Source organism: Lampetra fluviatilis, chromosome 11, assembly GCF_964198595.1.
Source record: "Lampetra fluviatilis chromosome 11, kcLamFluv1.1, whole genome shotgun sequence".
In the NCBI taxonomy this organism is placed as follows: Eukaryota; Metazoa; Chordata; class Hyperoartia; order Petromyzontiformes; family Petromyzontidae; genus Lampetra; species Lampetra fluviatilis.
Genome location: NC_136285.1, coordinates 4,338,435 through 4,359,840, shown reverse-complemented (window position 1 = coordinate 4,359,840; position 21,406 = coordinate 4,338,435). Strand labels below are relative to the sequence as shown.

The 21,406-nt window shown below is 44.5% G+C and overlaps 1 protein-coding gene across 10 annotated transcripts in view; it reads right to left on the bottom strand.

The window, feature by feature from the left end:
• Positions 1 to 21,406, bottom strand: part of LOC144934736 (dynein axonemal heavy chain 3-like) — an 864,594-nt gene that overhangs the window by 220,271 nt on the left and 622,917 nt on the right. For all 10 annotated transcript variants that reach the window (XM_078860821.1, XM_078860816.1, XM_078860817.1 and 7 more), the window contains 2 exons: positions 15,067 to 15,181; positions 7,604 to 7,737 (listed from right to left, as the gene is read on the bottom strand). In XM_078860821.1, coding sequence (XP_078716947.1) covers positions 7,604 to 7,737; positions 15,067 to 15,181 — 249 coding nt within the window. The remainder of the gene's footprint in view (positions 1 to 7,603; positions 7,738 to 15,066; positions 15,182 to 21,406) is intronic.

Sequence of the window (21,406 nt, the reverse complement as noted above, 5' to 3'; positions counted from 1 at the left end):
CAGTAGTTCAGGGAAGGTCTCTCACAACTTAGATAATTCTTAGTAGGCTGTGTTATACTGTGGCTACGTGAGTCATGACCATTCACAATTGACTCTATTTTACGTAAACTTCTGTTTTTTTTGCTTATTACGAAATCACACAGAATGCGCCCAATCTCACCGGATCTCGGAAGCCAAACAGCCTGTGTCGTGCATGGATGGGTGCCCAGTGTGCACAGGTTGTCCTAGGGCAGTGTCCTTTACTAATTTTCAGAGGAGGGGGGAGGGGGCACTTTCACCGACAAGACATCAGTGTGAGGACCGCCCAGAGGTCGCAACCGGGTACCCGTTTGCGACCCTGGTGCGACCAGGTACGGGTAGGCCGTGAGTCACTGGTGAGTCACCGTTTGTCACTCATTTCCCAACGTCTTGTCTCTTCTCACAATTCAAGTTCCTAGAATCAACCCATCCGCGCCTGCAACATGGCTTCATGGCTTCATCACAGAGGTCGCAATCAGGTACCCGTACCCTACCCGATACCCGGCCGGGTACGGGTAGCCGGGTATCGGGTAGGATACGGGGACGGGTACCCGATTGCGACCCTGGTGCGGCCGGGTACGGGTACGGGTAAGGAGTCAAAACCCGTTTGCGATCTCTGGGACCGCCACAAATTTGAACTCACTGGGTTTGACGGCATGATGGGCTGCGTCAAGCGCCGCACTAAAGACCACAAGAGGCTGCCAGTAGCCCGCAGGCCCTGCAATGACGAACACCTCTCTAGGGGCTTGTGAGGCTACGTTCTGGGTAGTAGATGGCAGTGCAACTAAGGGGCCGTCCATAAATGACGTCACGCACCTAGTGGGGGGGGGTGGCCAGACATTTGTGACGATGTGTGACGAGGGGGGGGGGGGTTTGAGACATGTGACGTCACATCAAAATGCGGCAACTTTAAATAAATATAGACATTTTAATAAATGTTTTCTCCTACAACATCAGAGTGCAGCGCCACATTTAATACGCACTACAATGACAATAGTTTAAAGCGATTTGAAGCATGTTTTTTTTTTTGGGGGGGGGGGGCAGAGCTTTGTGGCGTCATATTTGAGGGGGGGGGGTCTGACTTTTTGTGACGGTTGTGTGACGAAGGGGGGGGGGGTGTCAAAAATCGTCCAAAATCGCGTGACGTCATTTATGGACGGCCTCTAAGTACATTGTTGTGCTGTTCGTCTAAATTGTACAGTACTCCCACATCTACGCCCCCCACCCCCCACCTTCACAAACCCACCCTGAGCAACATTGGTGAAGTATAGACAAATAGCCCTCATTACCAGCGCGGGTGTGGGGAGGCCCTCATCCTGCAGTGGACTGATGGAAGAGCTAGAGTGGCATCTCATGAGAACCAATCACGTTTAAACATGCAGCCTGTGATGACATTTATAATTGTATTATAATACAGGTATTTACGAAAGGAATGCGTTCTTCAAAAAAAACACGAGTAAAATGAAAGTTCGTAAATAGAAATCGGATTAGCTATTAATTTAATGAAAAACAAATTCGGGATGTGTTTCGGACAGCCATTCCAACTCTTAATTCCTAACCTAAAAATATACACCGACATCACTTTTCCCCAATACAAAAGTAATAATAAAGAACACGTCTTAAAACAATCGAATGATAATGAATTCAAAACGAAAATAATTCACCTTTCCAGGGAACTCGCCAAAAGATCTGCACATTGGGATGTAAGAAAGGCAATGTGCAGGCGTTACTGTGGGGATACCGTGACGCTGTCGCAGCGTCCCAGATGCTTCTTGTTTGATAATCTCACGGCGCGTGCCGTGTGAAATTTCGGTAACGCGGAAAATCGATTTTGTTAATCGAAAATGTGTGAATGTGTGTTGACGTGAAATTTCGTAAACCGAATGTTTCGTAGATCGAGGGATACCAGTCTAATAGCTGTCATCCATGGGCTCACATCGTGCACGTGACACGTGACTGCGGTGCGGGATCAAATGTTTTCAATCCCAAGGCTGATGACTCCCCCTCTTTGTAAAGGGCAATCTTGAAATGTTAAATTGTGCTTTCCAAACAGCTATTAATGCTCATAATTAGATTTGTAAGAGGTGCAGCCTGACATTTGCTCTTGCCATTTTGGCACTCCCAAGAAGCGTTGTAGTAAAGCACCCCAACAACACAGACAAAGATCCCCCGTGTAGCCTTAACAGACTGTTGGGGTAAGTGTTTTTAGAGAGCAGCTCCTATGAAGGCCGGCACGACACACAAGCAGGATTGGCTAGCACCAAACCCGGCTACGTTTGTCTCCCCAGTAGCGATGTTTACACACCCACCAGGTACTCGTTTAAGGCTGAATCGATGTAGGGAAGGCCCAGGAAGGGTTCAAATAAACGCCACTAATCGGTGGTGAGCAGCAGAGGCGTAGCTAGGATATTTTGCGCCCGGGGACGAACTATAAAATTGGCGCCCCCCCCCCCCCCGTTTAATCACATTTTCCTATTACATCGAACAAGGAATAACAATTTACATTTTTATGAAACATTGTATTTAAAGAAGCACATTTATAGAAATTATATTACATGGCTCACTCAGTCACTGTCGTAGACTGGTTGACATAGTTTACAAAAAATATTTTTTCTTGATTTCACTGTCGCAAACTGGTCAATCACTTAATTAAAATCTGTTTTTTTCCAATGTTTCTCTTTCAACGCTAAGAAGAGCATGATCGCTGAGACGATCTTGTCCCATTGAAGCTGCAAATACGACAAAATAAGTTTCAATTTGCTGAACGACCGCTCACAGCTTGCAATTGAAACTGCTATTGTTAATAAAATTTGCAGTGAAATTCGCAAATTCGGAAATGTCGTCTCCATAAAACACAATAAAACCAAGAAGATCCAAAGGAGTTTCTGGTAGAACTTCATTCTGGTTACTGAGCAGCATTTTGCAATCTCCAATTTCTGTGAAAAGTTCGTGGCCATTGATGTCGGTGTCATAGAAATTTCCAAAATCTGTGCAATTTCGACGAATTGCATCGACATCTGTCGGATAGAAGAGTTTTGACGTCCAGCAGAAATCCAAATTTTGTGTTCAGGTCTTTTAGTCGTAAAAACCGTTAAGACATCACCTGTCGAAGTCGATAAAATACGCTCTTCATAACGCGCACAATTTCTTCTACTGATGAAAGTCCTGCATCTCTTGCCAGTTCTCCTGGCATCTTCTGACGTCGCCTAATTCTTCTGTCCACATCGATCCCCCAGGCTGTGCATCTTGTTTTGACGTTTTCTACAGCAACTTGGCTCAAATCATCACGAAGCTTGACAAATTCATGCTCCAAAGATTCAAGATCAGTTGCTGCTTCCTTGAAATTCATAGTAGGATCCTGTAAGCGCTTCTGAACACGATACATTTTTCCAAGAATCATATTCCAGAAATGTAATAAAACTATGAAGTTCAAATTTAATACGCATGCCTGTAACTGTTCTGCATCACTTCTGGTTTCAGGCGTCATAGTTACGTCCTCCGATAATTTGTCTAGCAGCCCTACTAGTTAATCCAGTCCTTCATAGATAGCTTTAAAAGATTCTGATCGTGCACTCCAGCGTGTTTCAGGCCGTCGTAGTTTCCGCCACCAAAAAACAGGCCAGTGACTAAGGCTGAAAGACTGCGCCTGTCTGTTGTTTGGGACGTTCTTCCATGTAAGTTCTTAATAGGCGCGCATACCAAAATGTAATTACATGACATGTAGGCTGTGTGTGGCGGGATATATAAACTTTTAGGTTGAGGTGTAGATTTGTGCAGTAGTTTCAGGATGCCGTGCCCGCCGCAATAAGTTATAATGTAACGTTGTAAGCCTCATTTTGGCGCCCCTTTACCTTGGCGCCCGGGGACATATGTACCCCCTGCCCCCCCCCCTAGCTACGCCTCTGGTGAGCAGGAATTGAACTCGGGTTGGTGGGTCCGTGGTGTAGCACACTAATTGCTACACGACCGCTCCCCATCAAAAAAGACACACACGTTTAGAGGGTTGCCAACGCTCAAGCATTGCATTTTTATTTATTTCTACTGGAGGAGTCCGATGAGCTATGAAGCTCTTTTTGACAGATGTGAGATCCACGCATCTGGGCGAGACTCTCACGCCCACTCAATGTGTCGTTTAGAATGAGCAGCTATCTGTAACACGTTGTGATCGATTGACTGGCTGGATCAATCAAGTTTTCGGGCAATCACATTGCTGCCGCCAAGGCAGCTGTTATCAAGGCAACACGACCTCCAGGCACGGGGCCTGCCCCTTCCCTCCCCTGGACATGCGTGGGCGAACACGTGACTCAGTTTAGAGTAGCTCAGCTCAGGGCCAATGAGATCAGAGCGACGTGAGGTCAGAAGCACGTGGAGCTCTTAAATTTGAAGTTTACATCTCAATCCTTCCATTTGTAAAAAAACACAAACTCGCATATTTCGCTTCCATAACACATCTGGACTTGTTGAAGCTAAAATTGTAGAATACGACGTATCGATTGCAACACAAACAACCTAGAGAACTTTGAAATACAATGCAATACAACAGAGAGAGTCGGCTAACACAACAGTCAGCACCTTACCTGGTTGATTACGTTGTGTGTCTCTATGTAGTCTCTCTCTGCTTGTGTGTCTGTCTGTGTGTCTCCATGTCTGTGTTTTGTCTCTCTCTCAAATTTAGCAATCTTTGGAAGAACGTAATCAACCAGGTAGGGTGTTGACTTATGTTATCTGACTCTGTGCTGTATTGCATTACTGTACATTTCTAAGTTCACTAGGTGTGTTTTCTACCTGATGACGATTGCTTGTATTGCAATCGAAACGTCGTATTCTATTATTTAATTTATTTTCTTTCTACGTGACTTTGCCAAAAGAACCAAAGGGTGATTCCTGCAGTCACGAAAGCTTCAAATCAAGTCTAAAATGGTAATTATAATATTTTATAGATTGATATAGTGCCTTTAAAACAATTATAAAATTGTACATACGATCACCTTTTCTCCATCGCCCATTCTCTTCCCTCCCCTCGCCCCTCCACCCCTACATTTTCGTGATCGTCAAGTACCCCACTATCACTGTCAATCATTCGCTGTAGGACTGCCCCTGGCAACTACATCGTTCCATTCTGTCATCGTTGTGTAAGCGATGTCAAGCGCCTCGAGTGAAGGCGCTCGAAGATTATAAATCAGATTGCTTACGTACAGTATTATAAAATTGCTTAATCATCTATTTTCAAACGTCTGATTCCTAAAAATTGACAGGCAGATCTGTGTGTATGGGGTACATCTCCAAGTGCATGGCCAACGCAAACTTAACCACGGATCCAATGGGCTGGAACCACACGTTGTCCTCACCATTGCATTTGGTGAACCGCAGAGTAGAAAAATATACAATTTTGAAAATGTCACCTAATCTTCAGGGTCGAACACAGTGTAAACCTTTGCAATTTCCTACATTTCAACATTTAACTACGCACCCAATGGGATAGAAATCGCTGAATGGGGGATCAGCAAAAACAAAGATCCCCTGTGCATGTTAATAACCCACACAAAAACATTACTTGCAGTCTTATCGAAACAAAACCGAAATTGTGACATTGGCTTTCTCAGGCACCAATTCAAGGGGTGTATCCAACATATTCCCTCCGTGCTACAAAGAGAAATAAAGGGGTTTTGTTCCCTGCAGTGTGTCTCATTAGCATGCACACAGGGCTGCCCTGGTGAGCGTCAGAACTGTGAACTCTTGGTTGTTTAAAGGTGCACACTTTCTGAAGCCGAAACCGAGGATTCCAAGTTCAATCATTTCACCTTCGCCCTGCCGAGATGCATTAAAATTACAGCATCAATAAAAAAAACTCCGCTGTCCTCGGAGAGGATATTAAGCCTGTCATTACGGCCCCCTTTCCCTACACATGTGGAAATAACCCATCATTCTCTGTTCAAGATAAGCCATCGTGTTCCCGTGTTTGGCTACAATCTCTGCTGATGAAACAGCTCCTCGCGGGGGAACCGCCTGTATGCAGACCAATGGCATTGCCATGGATAAAATGTTTATTCAACGAATTGAAAAAAAAATATGCGTACACCGTTTAATCAATCATATGATATCTCAATTGTGCTAATGTGGTCTTGCCACGGGGTGAAGACACATCCTCATTTCAACTGCTTTACTCAGCTGAACTTTGCTTAATGTCGGGAAATGGTCCTGGAAGATGCCAGCAAAGAACAAGTTATCATTGAACTGAAGTGATCACGCACCCTGAACCAGATCCACACCGCCCATGCAAGATGCAGCCATCGGCAACTCAAGTTGGCCCGGTGGCTTGTGGGAAAACCGGGCCAGAGCGTAGTGGACCACATTGTGAACGTCGTGATCCTCGGTGATATTCAGCAGAGGTCCGTTCAGCCTCCCCCACCCCTCCACCTCGGCTGTGCTTTGGCCACTAGACCTGGACGTGGACTCATGAGTTGCTTTACATGAACAAGTCCCTTTTGTAAGCTCCCTGTAACCAAAACTGCACAGTGCTCCTTCATCCTCTGCAAATGATGATAGTCCGCACGCCAGTCACCAGGTATACATTGCAACCCTCAAGGGAGTAAAAAACACGTTTTTACTCGGCTTTGCTGTCCTTGAGAGCTCGCCAACTGCTCACATTTGAATCTAAGTTCTCCCAAGCTGCTGGCTTAGTGCTAACGTCGACTGATTGGTGGACTTTAGTTCACCAGGTGAGCACCCACTTGGGGTGTGTCTAGGTCAACAAGGTACACATTCATCAGCCACCCAATCACCTCGACTGAGGCATCGATTAACGTGTTAATTAATTAGCCTATTAAACATCAAGGCACGTTCACGGTAAATAAATTCTCACGTGTATACCAAGAGTGGTTGCAAAAAAAACACGTTTAATTCAATACCACGTATACTTTACAATGCAACAGAAATACAGTTTGCATATATATTTTTTTCAAACATCTAAATGCCACCACATCTAAGACACTGCGCAAAGAGTAAGACACGTGCGTCATCATATTTAAAAAAAAACGAGGTAATTTCTAGTGAGGTGCGGCGGCGAGTGGTACGAGTGCACAAGACAGAGAGATAAAAACGTCTAGAGCACATTACATAGGCCAGAATGACGACACAGGGTGCTGAGATGCAGACATTGGCTGTAGGCAAGAGGAGAGTCTTAAGCTTGGGCTCGAAGAGGGTTAAGGCTCCAGCAGTGAAGGCAATCAGGTGAAGGGAGTTCCAGTCGGAAGCAGTAGCAGCAGAGGTTGACTGGGGGTTTTGAACAGGGGTCTCGGTTGCTTGATTGCTGAAGCAGAGGGTACGGGGAAGGGGAGCAGGGCAAGACGAGAGGCGAGAAGGAAGACAAAGAATTATACCACAGAGGATCGTGAATGCAGTGAGGTGGAAACCCCGGGTGCGGTTCCTGGACACCCACCTCCTCGTGTGCCGTGCCGGCCTTCGTAGGTGCTCGCTAAGAGCACTTGCCCCAACGGTCTGTTACAGGCTACACGGGGGATCTTTGTCTTTCGCACGCGAGTGCACATGTCGACTGTGACGATTAACGTGCAGTGTCCAAACTCACTTGAGGTCCTCCAGCAGGCACGAGTAGAGTGAGAGGAGGGAGGCCGTCACGTGCATGCAGGAGGTCTTCACCACGGCCCTGCACTGCTTCTCCCCGTACTCGAGGCACGCAGGCAGCAGCCACTCGAACAGCAGCTGACAAAAACACACCGCAGCCAATTTCTTCTCCAGCAGACACCCAACCACTGCTTCTGACACCCCCACCCCCAACTGGCTTATTGCCTTGCGCACAGAACAAAGGTGTAAATATGAAGCGTTTTAAAACCAGCGGGCTGCCCTACCATGAGCGGGCAAATGCTCTCGCAGGTTGTAAACACAAGACACCAGGATTCGTTTATATCCGACAGAGCGATATTTCACGAAGTAGTTTTTTGTTGTTGTTAACCCCCCCCCACTCCCCATGCCATCGGCTAAATGAGAGCATTCATGGCAGCACCTCAATAAGAAACCTGACAGATTAATTGTTTTTTTGAGAAGCCTGCAGAGAGGTCGTTTTTTCCCCTCTCTCGAAAGGCTCCAGCCCTCCATATCTCGTGCACTGGCTTGTACCAGGTCTTCACATTTACAAGTGCATGGAACAATTGCATCATACACCATTATTTTCTCCGAGTGTGTATATATATACACGAATACAAAGTGTCCCCCATGCCCAAAATAAGTATTCCGATAGTTCTCATTCTACTTCCTTGCCAGTGAAAATTTCTTATTCCTATGCTAGAGAAAGGTCAGTATATCTACAGAACACCGATTTTTTCACGCAGGAATGGATGATGTGCTGAGTCAGCCCCTGACCAGGTTTGAACCACTTTTCCCCAATGTCGTGTGGGCATATACGTGGTTTTGAAGGATGCTAAAAGCACAAACACGGTACTCTGTTTGAGTGTACGGTGATGTTCCCATTTCCCAGTGCACCGACGGTTGTATGAAATGAACCGCGCTTGGAAATTTTTACAGCAACAAAGTGGTCTCTTAGACTCGTCTCCTGCTCACTTGAGACTATCATCACTTTTTACAACATTTCTCAAAAAGTCGTACCCTCCACTAGTGTGTGTGTGTAAGCATGAGTGTTTAAGTACCCTGTGTAAATCAACTGCTGGATGATGGCCTTCTGAAAACCATGTCAGTGTTGGCAATGTGGATCTTTTGACCATAATTCACCACGCTTGGTCAGTTTGGGTAAGGGGAAGGGTTTGGTGGGGGAGCAGAATGATAGCAGATATCACTCAGCAACGTTAGCCATGGCTGGGAATCAAACTCAGGTCTGCTGGCTACTGACCAGTGCACCACTGGTCGCACTACCCATGTATATACACACACACAGAATGGGCAGGAGTATCATAGCTCATACACTGGGCTACAATTCTGGGATCTGACGAAATTTAGGAACGTTGAAGGTGTTTTGTAACAGGCAACCACATTTTTTATTTATATTTCCAGGACAGCCACACTGAGTCGTAGGACTCTCTTTAGGGGGGTGGGGGTTCCTGCATTGGTTTACTTTTTACATTTTGAGACATTTTCAGCCAATTCATGATGAGCGTGTTTATACAAGTGGGATGAAACTGGAGAACCCGAACAAAAAACGCCGTCCGGCTCTCCTGACCGTATTCTTCCTTCTAACTGTGCAATATAATAGTTGCCTCGTGTTTCTGGGCAATAAAATCCCAGAAGTTTGTTTGCATAATATATATCGGACATATCACCAATTGGAAGTGCATTTGAAAACATTCGCAGATTTGCCATATTATTATTTTAGTATTTCTTTGAAAAAATTATATTACGTTGCATTTTTTAAGCTACAATTTACTATTTTCATAACACGTGTAAATCTGCTAATTGTGCAATTTGCTTACTTTTAAGGCTACTCGCAAGACTGGTACCCTTTGCCAGTATTTTGATCCATAGGTGGTTTGATATTAAATCCTTCGGTCATCTTGACTGCAAACCTAGCTGGAATACACAATATTGCTGATATTGCTTGAAAAGTCTGCTTGTTCCAGGTCACAAATGTTCACGTTGCTTAATTACAGCGTTTATGTATTTGTTTACATGCATTACCAACGATAACCTTCAGCAATGCAATTTATTTTATTTGAACACTGCATTTTATTTTGCCAATTACATCCCAATTGTACAATCAGCAATTTGGTAGTTATCAGAGCATTTTTCATATCATCCAAAATTCTCACAAATGCACAAAACGCTCGCAAACTACATGTTATGTGGAGAACAATTGAGAAATATTACAATAAGCATTAAAATGTATTCCTTACCGTGACCCACATTTTAAAATAAATAAAATGTATTTAAGCTGGATGCTGGATTCAATGCCACGTTTTGATTAAAGGCCTCTCCCGCAAAATATGAACAGCAATATGGACACACAATGGTCTCCTCCTAAGAGGTCTATCAAGATGTCCTTCACATGCACCACACAGCATGCCTGCAATCTGGCTCACCACTATGGAACTGATGTTGGTGGACCGCAGATTTAACGTGCAGTGAAATTCCCAGCCTTGTTGTGCTGTGAGGTGGGCAGTAGGTTGCTGACACAGACAATGGGGGGGTGTGCAATGTTTGTGCCGATTTTGGCGAGTCTCCACTGCATAGGGTGGTGATGGCGACACGTGCCTGTAATCGAGCACTGCGGAGGTCAGGGTTGGTGGATCGCACACATGACCATAGTACCCCGGCACTCGCATAATGTCCGTGATGCAGTCATTTTTAGTCCGTTGATGGTCGGCGATGCGGCAATCGAGTCATCTCGACGAGCTATACACGATGTACTATTCAAAGTTGTATTTTTCGATAATGGACTTTTTTATGCTGTTTGGCGTTTCGACATCGCGGAGTAGCACTGATTTCAGATCGATTGGTACCCCAGTTGCGGAGTTAAATACACTCCTGGAAAAAATAGTGTCCCAGAAATAAAATATTTAATTGCCTCGGCCATTTTTTATTATTTGGTACCGCCATAAGTATCAATTGTTGTGAAACTCTCTTCCCGTGGTGTGTATCACGGTATCATACCCTGGCTCGCCAGGAGATGGCAGTACAGCGTGTACCATGCCGGCCTTCATAGGTGCTCGCTAACAGAACTTGCTCCAACAGTGTGTTCATGCTATATGGGGGATCTTTGCTTCTGTCATCTCTCAAGTGAATCGTTCTGCAAAAAGGAGTCGAAAACATCTAGATCCAGGATCCTGCTGAATAGTATTCACTTTCATAGTCTCTACTGAACATTATGATTCATTACCAATGAATTCACATGACGTCCTTCCACCGTTGTTAAAACAAGTGCCATTTTGTGGGAATTCAACAACAGTTGTGCCATGGAGAAGACTGGTCCCTTCCATACGAATATGGAATTTACACCACTGCCAAGCCCCATGCTTGCTTGAGCTTGAATAAACAGATATTTAGAATTTGTATTACAGTGGCTCGCCAGAGTTTATCAGGCGCTGCAGAAAATATCCGACAGCTGTAAAAATTGCACTGCTGACCCCAAGTAAACTCCCTCTGCAAAAGTATGCAAAGCACTGGGATGGACGGCTGTGCTGTTGGACAGAGATTGCCCAACTGTGCGGAGGACTGAATCTCACTCCCCACCTATCCGTCGATTAAGCATGTCGGTGAACTGAGAGCAATTACTATTTATATTGGTGATGTTTATTTTATTCTTCCTTTACCCGAGTGGACCGAGACCGTCGGATGTGCTTACACGTTCTAATCAGATAAACTGTTGAGCCACACAGGACTCAGCCCGAAGTGCTCAGCAGCGCTGGCTCAGTTGCTGACAACACAGGAGAGCTACAATTAGTCTCCAGGGCCATCAGGCAATCTTCCCCCCACCCCTCCCGTAGCTGTTACATTTCTACCTTGCTGCCTTATCAGCGGCAAAGCCGGGATTTTCTAATGCGTAAAGTAGGTCGTGATCATTATTTCACTCCACCTCATTTTATTTTTGTTGCCTTCACTTATCCTTGACAAAAGCGATGCGGTCGAGGGATGTTGCGGTCAGTTCATGGCGGGGTCCTGGCAACAGTCGTGAGGTTTTAAAGCATCAGCACGAATATATGAGAGGGCCGTGAAATGTTTTCAAAAAACAATTAGCAAGTGTCCACGGCGTCACGTTTGTTTACGTTTCATGGCAGCAACGCCCAGACTTCATATACTTCTGGAAATGTAAAATAAACACAACGTAACGCTCAGGCTGTATATCGTAGTCTAATCTCGCATACTGGGGAGTGGCGCCACGGTGGTTGATGTTTGTACAGTTGGTTGACCTTCTTTCGCACCGTACGTAGCCAACCGTGCTAACCGGAGGTGCGGGGGAAAGACAACAAACTAAACACAAAAATCAGTTTCAAAGAAATGAGTTTTCTATCTAGATTATTTAAAAGTGCATAACTCCAGTGGCTTCCTAATATCGAATGGAAGAGCGTTCCAGACGGCCGCAGAAGCGCATCAGAAAGCGTGCAATGCAGCGACCGTCGTTGTTTGGTGGTTGGCAGCCAAATGCTGTTGCGAGGATGACCGGAGTTTGTGTGATGGTTTACGCTCCTTGACGAGATCAGCAAGCTGTTGTGGTTCATTTGTGGCAAGCACGCACAACGTGCTGCACTATGAACTCGGCAACCTGAGTTCAGTGCCCAACATGGGTGGCAAGTAAGATCTGCACTGACCAGCGGCACTGACCAATGTGGTGAAGTATGGCCAAACAACGCCTACGACCGACGTGGTGCGGGAAGACCTTCATCTCAGCAATGGATTGAGCAAAGGCTGAAATTTATGGCAATCTAATCTCTAACAACTCCTCATAAATTACAAAAATGAATACAATTTAAGATAGAAAAACAAAAGGAGAAAACATGTAGTAATAAATGAAGCGAAAACGACACATTCCATATACGAACAACACTATCTAAATAACGTGGAATGCCAATGAAACGGTAAAAAAAGGATTGCGGTATTAAAAAAAAACTAATTATTTTCATTCCCAGTGCACGCCGCATTTGCTTGTAAAGCGTTTGAAAATAATTCGTAAATTACAGCCGATTTAAGCCGGGCATTCCTTGTTGCTGCTGCTGCTGCTGAAAGGAGCGGCTTTACAATTGCTCACGAGGGGTGGGCCTGAGCTGCGTGAGAGAACATCAATCCACCGCCGTTGCTGCAGAGTGTTAAGTGTTCGTAGTTTGCCGTTGCAAAGGATTCGCCAGGGCTGCGCAGTTGGCGGAGTTTGCAGGAAACTCCCCTCGTCCATTTAAGATGCCAATTAAAATCCCGGTCAGAGATGTACGCAGCACTCTATGAATCTCGGGGATATGGCAAAATGAGCAACAGCCTGATGAGTCTGTTGCAACTCGGTGGGAGGTCAACTGTCCTGAGAAGAGACGGATCAGTGCTATTCGAACATGTAATGTCCACCATTGGCTGAGTGAGAGTGGCTCAAGATTTCCAATTTAGATGAGAATCTCCCAATGCTTTGTAAATTGAGTGCTATTTAAAAGTCACACTGAGAGTGGTGTCTGGTCAAGCTTGCACAGGGTGCTGGAGGCACTCAGTCAGTGGTGTGTATTCCACGTTTTGATGCCAGGGGCCAAATCTATCATAACACCACCACTGTTTACTTCCCACACCTGGTTCATCATTTCATTAACTTGGAGGGACCATGTGACTGAATCAACCGTTCCCAGGGTTTCCATGCTCAAGCCCTCTGAATGTAATTTGGGCTCTACGTTTAAGTGCCACCTGTTTGTGTTATTGACAGTAATGATGACATTATCAGTCCCTATGTAATAATCCTCCAGGAGACGGCTTCGAAATCAGTCCTTTTATTCCCACTCCACAATACACTTTGCTCACTCACTCTCCGTTGCTGGCAGACAACGGAGAGAGGACAGACTACGCACTAAGTCCCCACCGCGCACGTGGCACCCCGAGCCCCCATCCGCGCGTGACCCTGCTCTTGTCAGTTTCAGTCTGCTCCCGATCGTTCTCCCTCACTCGCTCTTAATACCTTCGTCACGTGGTTCCCCCAGCCAATCGTTCATGGACAGCTTCGACCATTCTCGATGGTTCCCTGTCAATCCCGGGACCACGCCCCTCATCCGGCTCCCCATTAGCTGGGGCCCCGAATGGCTAGGCCAATCACTCCTGATGACCTGTCGTGATGACGCATGGGCCATGGTCCCTATCTCAACCCTTATTGGCTACAAGCAGGACCGGCAAGCCAATCCCCACGTGAACCCTCTATGGCTGTTATTACACCTACAACAGTCAATGTCTTGTTAAATTGAGCCAGCGACTAACATGAGAGTCTACTTCATCACAAAAATAAAATAAAAAAACATATAGGTCACTCAACTAAGAGGCCATCACGGCCAATTGTTTTCTGGTTGCGTTTGTTTAAAGCAGACGAATCGTGGATCGGTTTACATCTTTGAGATTATCATCAGCAAGAGAATTGGCCCGCCAAACGAATGCGTTTGGCTTGCCCGGTGTTGATAGGCAAGATCCATCCACAAACACTCACTCCGGGGACCATTAATGATAGTGCAGTTTGTTTTTAGCTGTTCAGCTAAGGTTGAACAGCTGAGGTTGAACATGTTGGCATCCAATATTGTCCACATTCTACAGGTAGTAAAAGACCTACACTGAGTCAGGTCTGTTGGTAGATTACTTGTGGGATGGTAATGTGCAGAGTAACCCCACCTCGTTTAACACTCATGTTCAGTGTGCAAGCAGAATATATTAGACGATGAAGGTTTACTTCTGAAATAAATACCATAAAAAATAAATTATTAGTTATTTTATCAGGTAAGGCCCCTAATTACAGATTTTTTTTGGGTTAGATCATGTAATATATAAATGTGGCATTAAACCCGCCACCACCCAACACAGCCAATTAGTAAAGTTTGTCATGTAAACAGAACATGCCAATTCGTTATTAGTACAGCACACCGGTGTGTTGGAGAGCAAAGCCACAACATTTACAATCTGAGTATGACGTTCCACCAGTAATTACAACTAGCTTCATTCATCAGGCGACAGCCAAATTTATGTTGGGTGGTGGCGGGTTTAACAACACATTTATATATTTACGCTATCTAACCCAAAACAAGAGGATATTGGTCGTGAAATCCTACGTGTTAATCAGGTCAGGCCCACTTGGGCTATATAGCTTTACCTACCAACAAATGATACCTCAATGAAGTGACTTATCGAGTGGAAATTGATAGCAGCCAAATGCTCTAAATACATGTTTCTAAATGTGGAGGGAAAAACTGGAGGACCCGGAGAATAATTCACGCGACCACGGGGAGAAAGAGAGAGACATGCAAACTCCAGATATACAGGCGGTAGGCTTGGGATCCAACTCACGCCCTCCTGTATACCAGGCGAGGTAGTTAACACCTCCCGTTTGGAGAGTGAGCCTTGGCGGCGTGAGCGACGACGACGTACTTTCACAGTGGCTCTGTGCTGCTGGCCCAGTGCTGCTGGGAGCTCAGTTCTGAGCCACGACTGCACGAGCGGCTGCCAGCCCAGATCTGTCGGCTCCATGTAGATCATTCCACACCTGTGGCAGGGAGACGGACGGACAGGCGACAAGAAGTAGTGAGACAGCAAAACGCGTGGATAATCAGAGAAGTGTGACGCAGAGAGTGAGTGCGACGGATAACAATGAAGAGATCATGCAGATAGATGATGCATTCCATCCTAAACCACAACTCACAATGCATTCCATCCTAAACCAGATCCCCCAAAAGTAACACTGTAGCCACCTGACCTCCCACAATCTGTCTTAAGGTATTCACCTGGGTCATAAACCTCTCGGTGCCCACTCATTACATGTTCAGTCACATGATCTCCAAATTTGCCAAATTCCAAAAATTACCCGCAAATTACTCAATTGTATTTATAGATCAATCATCGCCGCCTACCAGCCGACTAATGCCTGTTTGCAGGCCAGGTGCTAAGTGACCTTGTATCCACATGGAGAGCTGCTCCTGGGGGTACTAAATTCAAATGCGTTGAGATGAGATGTGATGCTGTCAAGTGTTCTGAAATGCCCCGGAGTATAGGGCACAAAAAAACATTATTATTATTATTATTCATCATCTCCTTTATCATCCGTGCTCAACACATGCTTCAACCATCAGCATGTCCCATTGTGAACTTTTAAATTGCTCCGGGACCAACGCGGCAACAAGTAGAATACGATGACTTGTGATGTTGGCAGGCAAGGCAGAGCATGTAGACAGATGTTTGATCGGTCAGAAATGAACGGGCGGTTAAAACAACAATGTTTAACATCCAAGTGGCAATTGCGAACTAGACTACATTAGACTGCTCAATTCAAATTTAAGTTAAATTATTGGTGAGGAGTCATTTCAGCCCTTCATCCTTCCAGGGTCTATAGAATGAATACCACTTTGTGGGCGGTTGACTGTATTTGTCTTATGGATAAAAGTGTCAGCCATAGGAATATGAAATTTCCATCACCAGCCTCGGACCACCAATGGTAATGAGCACTGCTGCAATGTGTGAGTGTGGAGGCAAACTTTGACTTTTGACATCGTCATTGATGAGATTCAGTGAAGTCACAACTGTTTCTAAGTTGCTTTATAAAGATTTGCTGTGTGGAAAAGTTAATCTGCATCATTAACCAGGGGCAAAAACATAATTTTCTTCAAGCAATTAAACATATAACAGTATTTATTGATATTTTATTATGTAATAAAGAGTGCGAGTGTGTTTTTCTCATTTTCGCAAATATCACCTGCATTATTTAATCCCCCAAATTAATTCCCATATTCTTAGAAGCTCCTCAATGCTGCTGCTCAAAGTGCCCCCCCCCCACCCACCTCATGTGATGAACTAAACTCGGTTTAAATCCCTTCCGTGTGGTGGCCTCACAATCTCTGGAATAACCGAATGAAAACTTTTGGGATCAACACCTTACCATCCTTGTCCTACTCTAAATCAATGTTGGACCTCGGATTTCCTTTCAAGTCTGCGTACAATTCTCTGCTTTGCAGACTTTAAGCTATGTTTTTTCCCAATATTACCGACCTTGGTGCTGCTTTGTGTCCAGTAATTGCTCGCGTGAGATGTGTTCTACCAGCCTCGTTGTATTCTTTGTACTGGTTGTACCATGCTGATACACGACCTTGCCAATCGGAACTTGACGATGTGCAGTCGGTTTGGTATTGGTTTGTTCGTGGGGTTTGTTTGCCGTAACCAGGTGTCTATTGTATAACCACGTTCCCCATCGAATTGGTTTTACCCGTGCCAAAATAAACCAACGGTAACTTTATGTCATGTCAGTTTGACACGTAGACTTTCGCGACCAATATTATTCAAATAAAAGTTTTTTTTTTAGGTTAGATCGCGCAAGTATAAATGTGTCGTTAACCCACCACCAACCGACACAGCCAATTAGCAAGGTTTGTCACGTAAACAATGCCAATTAATAATTACCAGTTTAACACTTAGACTTTCGCGACCAATATTATTCATAATCAACGTTTTTGGGTTTAGATCACGTTATTGATAAATGTGTCGTAACCCTCCACCACCCGACACGTTAATGATGACGTCACCCTGCTGCTGCTCTATAAAAGACCGGGGACAGAGCAGAGCCTCACCATTCTGGCGAATTGCCCGATGATGCTGGATGCAATTACCAGCGAAACGTCGTACTCAAAAATTGTAAATGTTGTGGTTTCACGTTTCAACACACCGGTGGGCTAAAGCAGTGAACTATTTGTCTTTTGTCAACATGACACTTTTTTTACTGATTGGCCGTGTCGGGTGGTGGAGGGTTACGACACATTTATAAATAACGCGATCTAACCCAAAAACGTTGATTATAATAATTACCAGCAAAACGTCGTACTCAAATTGCAAATGTTGTTGATTTACTCTCCAACAAACCGTTAGGCTGAAGTAGTAACTAATTGGCACATTTTGTTTACGTGGTGGTGGGTTAACGGCACATTCTAACTATATTTATATGCATGGCTGCAATGATCATAAGAGTAAAGTATGTTCATACAAACTCCGTGACAGATAAATCATTGAGAGGCATCCAATATTAGATTGACACGGGGCTTCACATCACTGTTTTGCAAGTATTGTTAATGAGGAGTATGTACAGCCAGGGTAGCCCACTGTAAGCTGTTCATGAAAGTCTGACACATGTTGTTTTTGGGAATACCGTGTGTTTATTGAGTCTGGTCGTTAATGTCCATGATGAGATTAGGGAGTATGCTTTATACGACGTCCAAGCTGTTACAGCTGTTAAAATAACAAACCTTGACTCCGATATAAGCACACCAACTGAGAAAATCGACACTCCATGACGTTACATATCTACAATGATAACATTTGCACTTAACCTCAATTAAATTCGGTTTTGTCATTTTATTTTATTGTTGCAAGCAATCATGGGCCCGAATGGAAAAAAAACAACAACAAACTTTGTCAACAACTAAACATTTATATAAACATATTGAATTGTTTCTTCATCCACCTGTAGCCGCCAGCCTGCACCCACAATGCACTTGGGGTACCACCAACAGCAGCAGGTAGGCAACGTGTGGCAAATCGGCACAGGCAATACTTAACTAAATAATGTATTTCGTTCAGCCTTAAGCAAAGTTAACACTGAACCCAAAACATACAGCGATACGTACTCGCAAAACCACGGATGTGTATGCCTCCATGCAACCACACACACAAAGATAACGATCCTCCCCCTGTCACCTGCACAGGCTGTTGGGGCAAGTTCTGTTAGCGAGCGCCTATGAAGGTTAGGCACGGCACACGAGGGCGTGTGTGACCAACACCACGCCCGGCCGCCTTTGTCTCCCTAGTGGTGATGCTTACACGTCACATCAGGTACTCATTTGAGGCTGAGTCGACCTCGCGGAGGCGCAGAATCGGTTCAGATATCGTCACTGGTGTTGGCCGTGAGCGGGAATCGAACCCGGGTCGCCATGTTCGTAGCGCAGCGCGCTAACCGCTACACACACAGAGATTGGACTCCTCTCCCAAAAGGGTAAATGAATGCTCATGGAAAGACAAGGAATGAGTAATGAGTTGGTGATGTATGAAACAACATAAGGCATGACGAGGAAGAGTAAAAACTATCATTCGGTGATAGCACAATTCATGGGTGATTTGTAAAGATATCAATTTTACGATTAAATGGTAGCGGTTTGACTGCTGTCATAATGGCATGACAAGATCCGGATATTGTAATGGGTCCTTATTGGAACTGAATACAAAGTTATACTCGCCATCAACGTAAGGAGGCTAGTGTTGGCATCATGTGGACAGAATGTTATTCAGCTTGAAATAACATATAGATAATCTAACGATCACTTGTCCTTTTCTGGGTCATAGTAGCCAACGAAGCAAATAAACCTGCACTGGTTTCAACTTATTTGAGTCTTATCATCTTGGTATAGCCTGAAATATCAGTGACAATGGCATACAGTACGTGAACAGAGTGTGTCAGAACATCGTATGGTTCAGCGGTCTTGTGCATGACCCTGGAAGACCTTAAGTATCCACAGCAAACAGTGCGCTTTGGTAATAAGTCTGAGAAATTAGCAGACAGCTATGGGAATAGAATCGTTAACCTTGTGAAAACTGGCTCGGTGGCAAGCGTGCTAATGACTAGGCTACCCAGCCGACTAATGCTGCTGCTTTATTGTTGCATTATCATTAAAATGATGAGCAAAAAAAGGGAGGCGTTGGTTATCAGCACACAGCATTCGTTATGGCAGCTACTATGAACAAAATGTGTAAATAAACCCGCAAAATTAGACAGTCGCTCTCAGCTAGGGCAAGGCGATTTGTCTGCTTAAGGGTACGAAAAAAATCCTAACACTTTGTAAGAAAAGGTTATTATACACCAGCGATTTAACCAAATATAGATAGCTCTAATTGCCTCCTGATCTTGTGTATAAACCAAGTGGAAGGAAGCTACTGTCCTATACATATTCAAGTTATACTTTGAAAAAAAAACATTTCTCACAAAGGAGAGTGGGGATTGCAGAACCCATCAACCAATCAAGTGTCACCACGCAGCCATGAATGTTGGTTAATGTTCCTTTAGATATGATAAACAAAAGCATGCCGATGTTTCCATCGTCAAGCATAGGCAATTTACCCAGGATGTTTATTTCTGCCCCTCTTTGTCAAGAATATGACCATATATTTACGTATCGTCAGCCAGGGTAAGCTCAACAGCTGTTTAGCCAGTTTGAACATGTGAGAATATAATCAGCACAATGAAGCAAATGTGTGTTCTTGATTGCCACGTGGGCTTGCTATCTGCAAACAGAATCGCATTCTGTGATGTGAGCTCTGCTATTACAGACCCCTAACAAGACGCATCATGAAAGCTAATTTTGAAAACAGGCTTTGTACATAGTAAAACAGTTAAATGCCCACTGGCACAACAACATGTAAATAGATAACAGTTGCACGGTCATGGATCAAGGGGTCCCAGGGTCATTAATTAGTTGACCGTTATTACAATCGAGGGTACTGCTGCATTGCCAAATTTCCCAATTCGTAAACCCTATGGCTGGACATTGCTGGGACATTCATTAAATGATTGTTATTTTTCTTCTTGGTTCTTTCGGTAAAGTCACGTAGAAGGAAAATAATAAAATAATAAAAGTAAAACATAATAAAATAATTCTTACGTCGTGAAAATAATTCCTACGTCGTGAGAATTATTTTATTATGTCGTGAGAATGATTTTATAATGTTTTATTTTTATTTTTTTATTATTTTCCTTCTACGTGACTTTACCGAAAGAACCAAGAAGATGAATCCCTGCAGTCACGAAAGCTTTAAATCGAGATTGTTATTTTGTCCTTCACCCACACCTCCGATTAGCACGGTTGGCAACGTACGGTGATAAAGAAGTTCAACGTACATACCTACTTATTTACTCAGAAAAGCCTCAAGTAATTCTCAATTGGGGTTTTTTTTTTTCAGGAGGGTCCTGCTTAGGATGTTTGATCAATTCCTCACCGAGTGTTTTTTTTAGGATGTGACGAAAGCAGACGCCCTAGATTAAACGTACGTACGACAAGGAGAGCACAAGTACACGCAAGCAGATGTCAACGGCCTTCTTGCTGTACTGCTTTCCACAGGCTGTCTGTAGCCTTGCAGGTGATTGTCTCCGGCATACTGCATCAGCACGATCCACTAGGCCATGCTGCATGCAGCGTGTCACGAGCGCGCACCGCCACACCCGTGTCCCGAGTAAATGACAACTTGCTCTGTCTTATAATCAACGTTTTTGGGTTAGATCGCGTTACTTATAAATGTGTCGTAACCCTCCACCACCCGATACGGCCAATCAGCAAAAAAAATGTCACGTTGACAAATAACAAAGTTCACTGCTTTAGCCCACCGGTGTGTTGAACCGTGAAACCACAACATTTACAACAACAAAAATTGAGTACGACGTTTCGCTGGTAATTGCATCCAGCATCATCAGACAATTCGCCAGAATGGTGAGGCTCTGCTCTTGCTCCCGGTCTTAAATAGAGCAGCAGCAGGGTGACGTCATCATTTAACTCATCAGGTGCAACGATTTGAGGCGGAGGGGGGGTTATTGTAATTATATACTAGATTGCTCTGTCTTGCACTCAACGCGTGCACACAAGTTGTGCATGGGTTTTCAACGGCCAAAACACACCACCTTGGCGAGTTTCTTAATGTTGATAATGGATACATTGGCACATTTTAGCAAAATAAATTGGGTGACAAC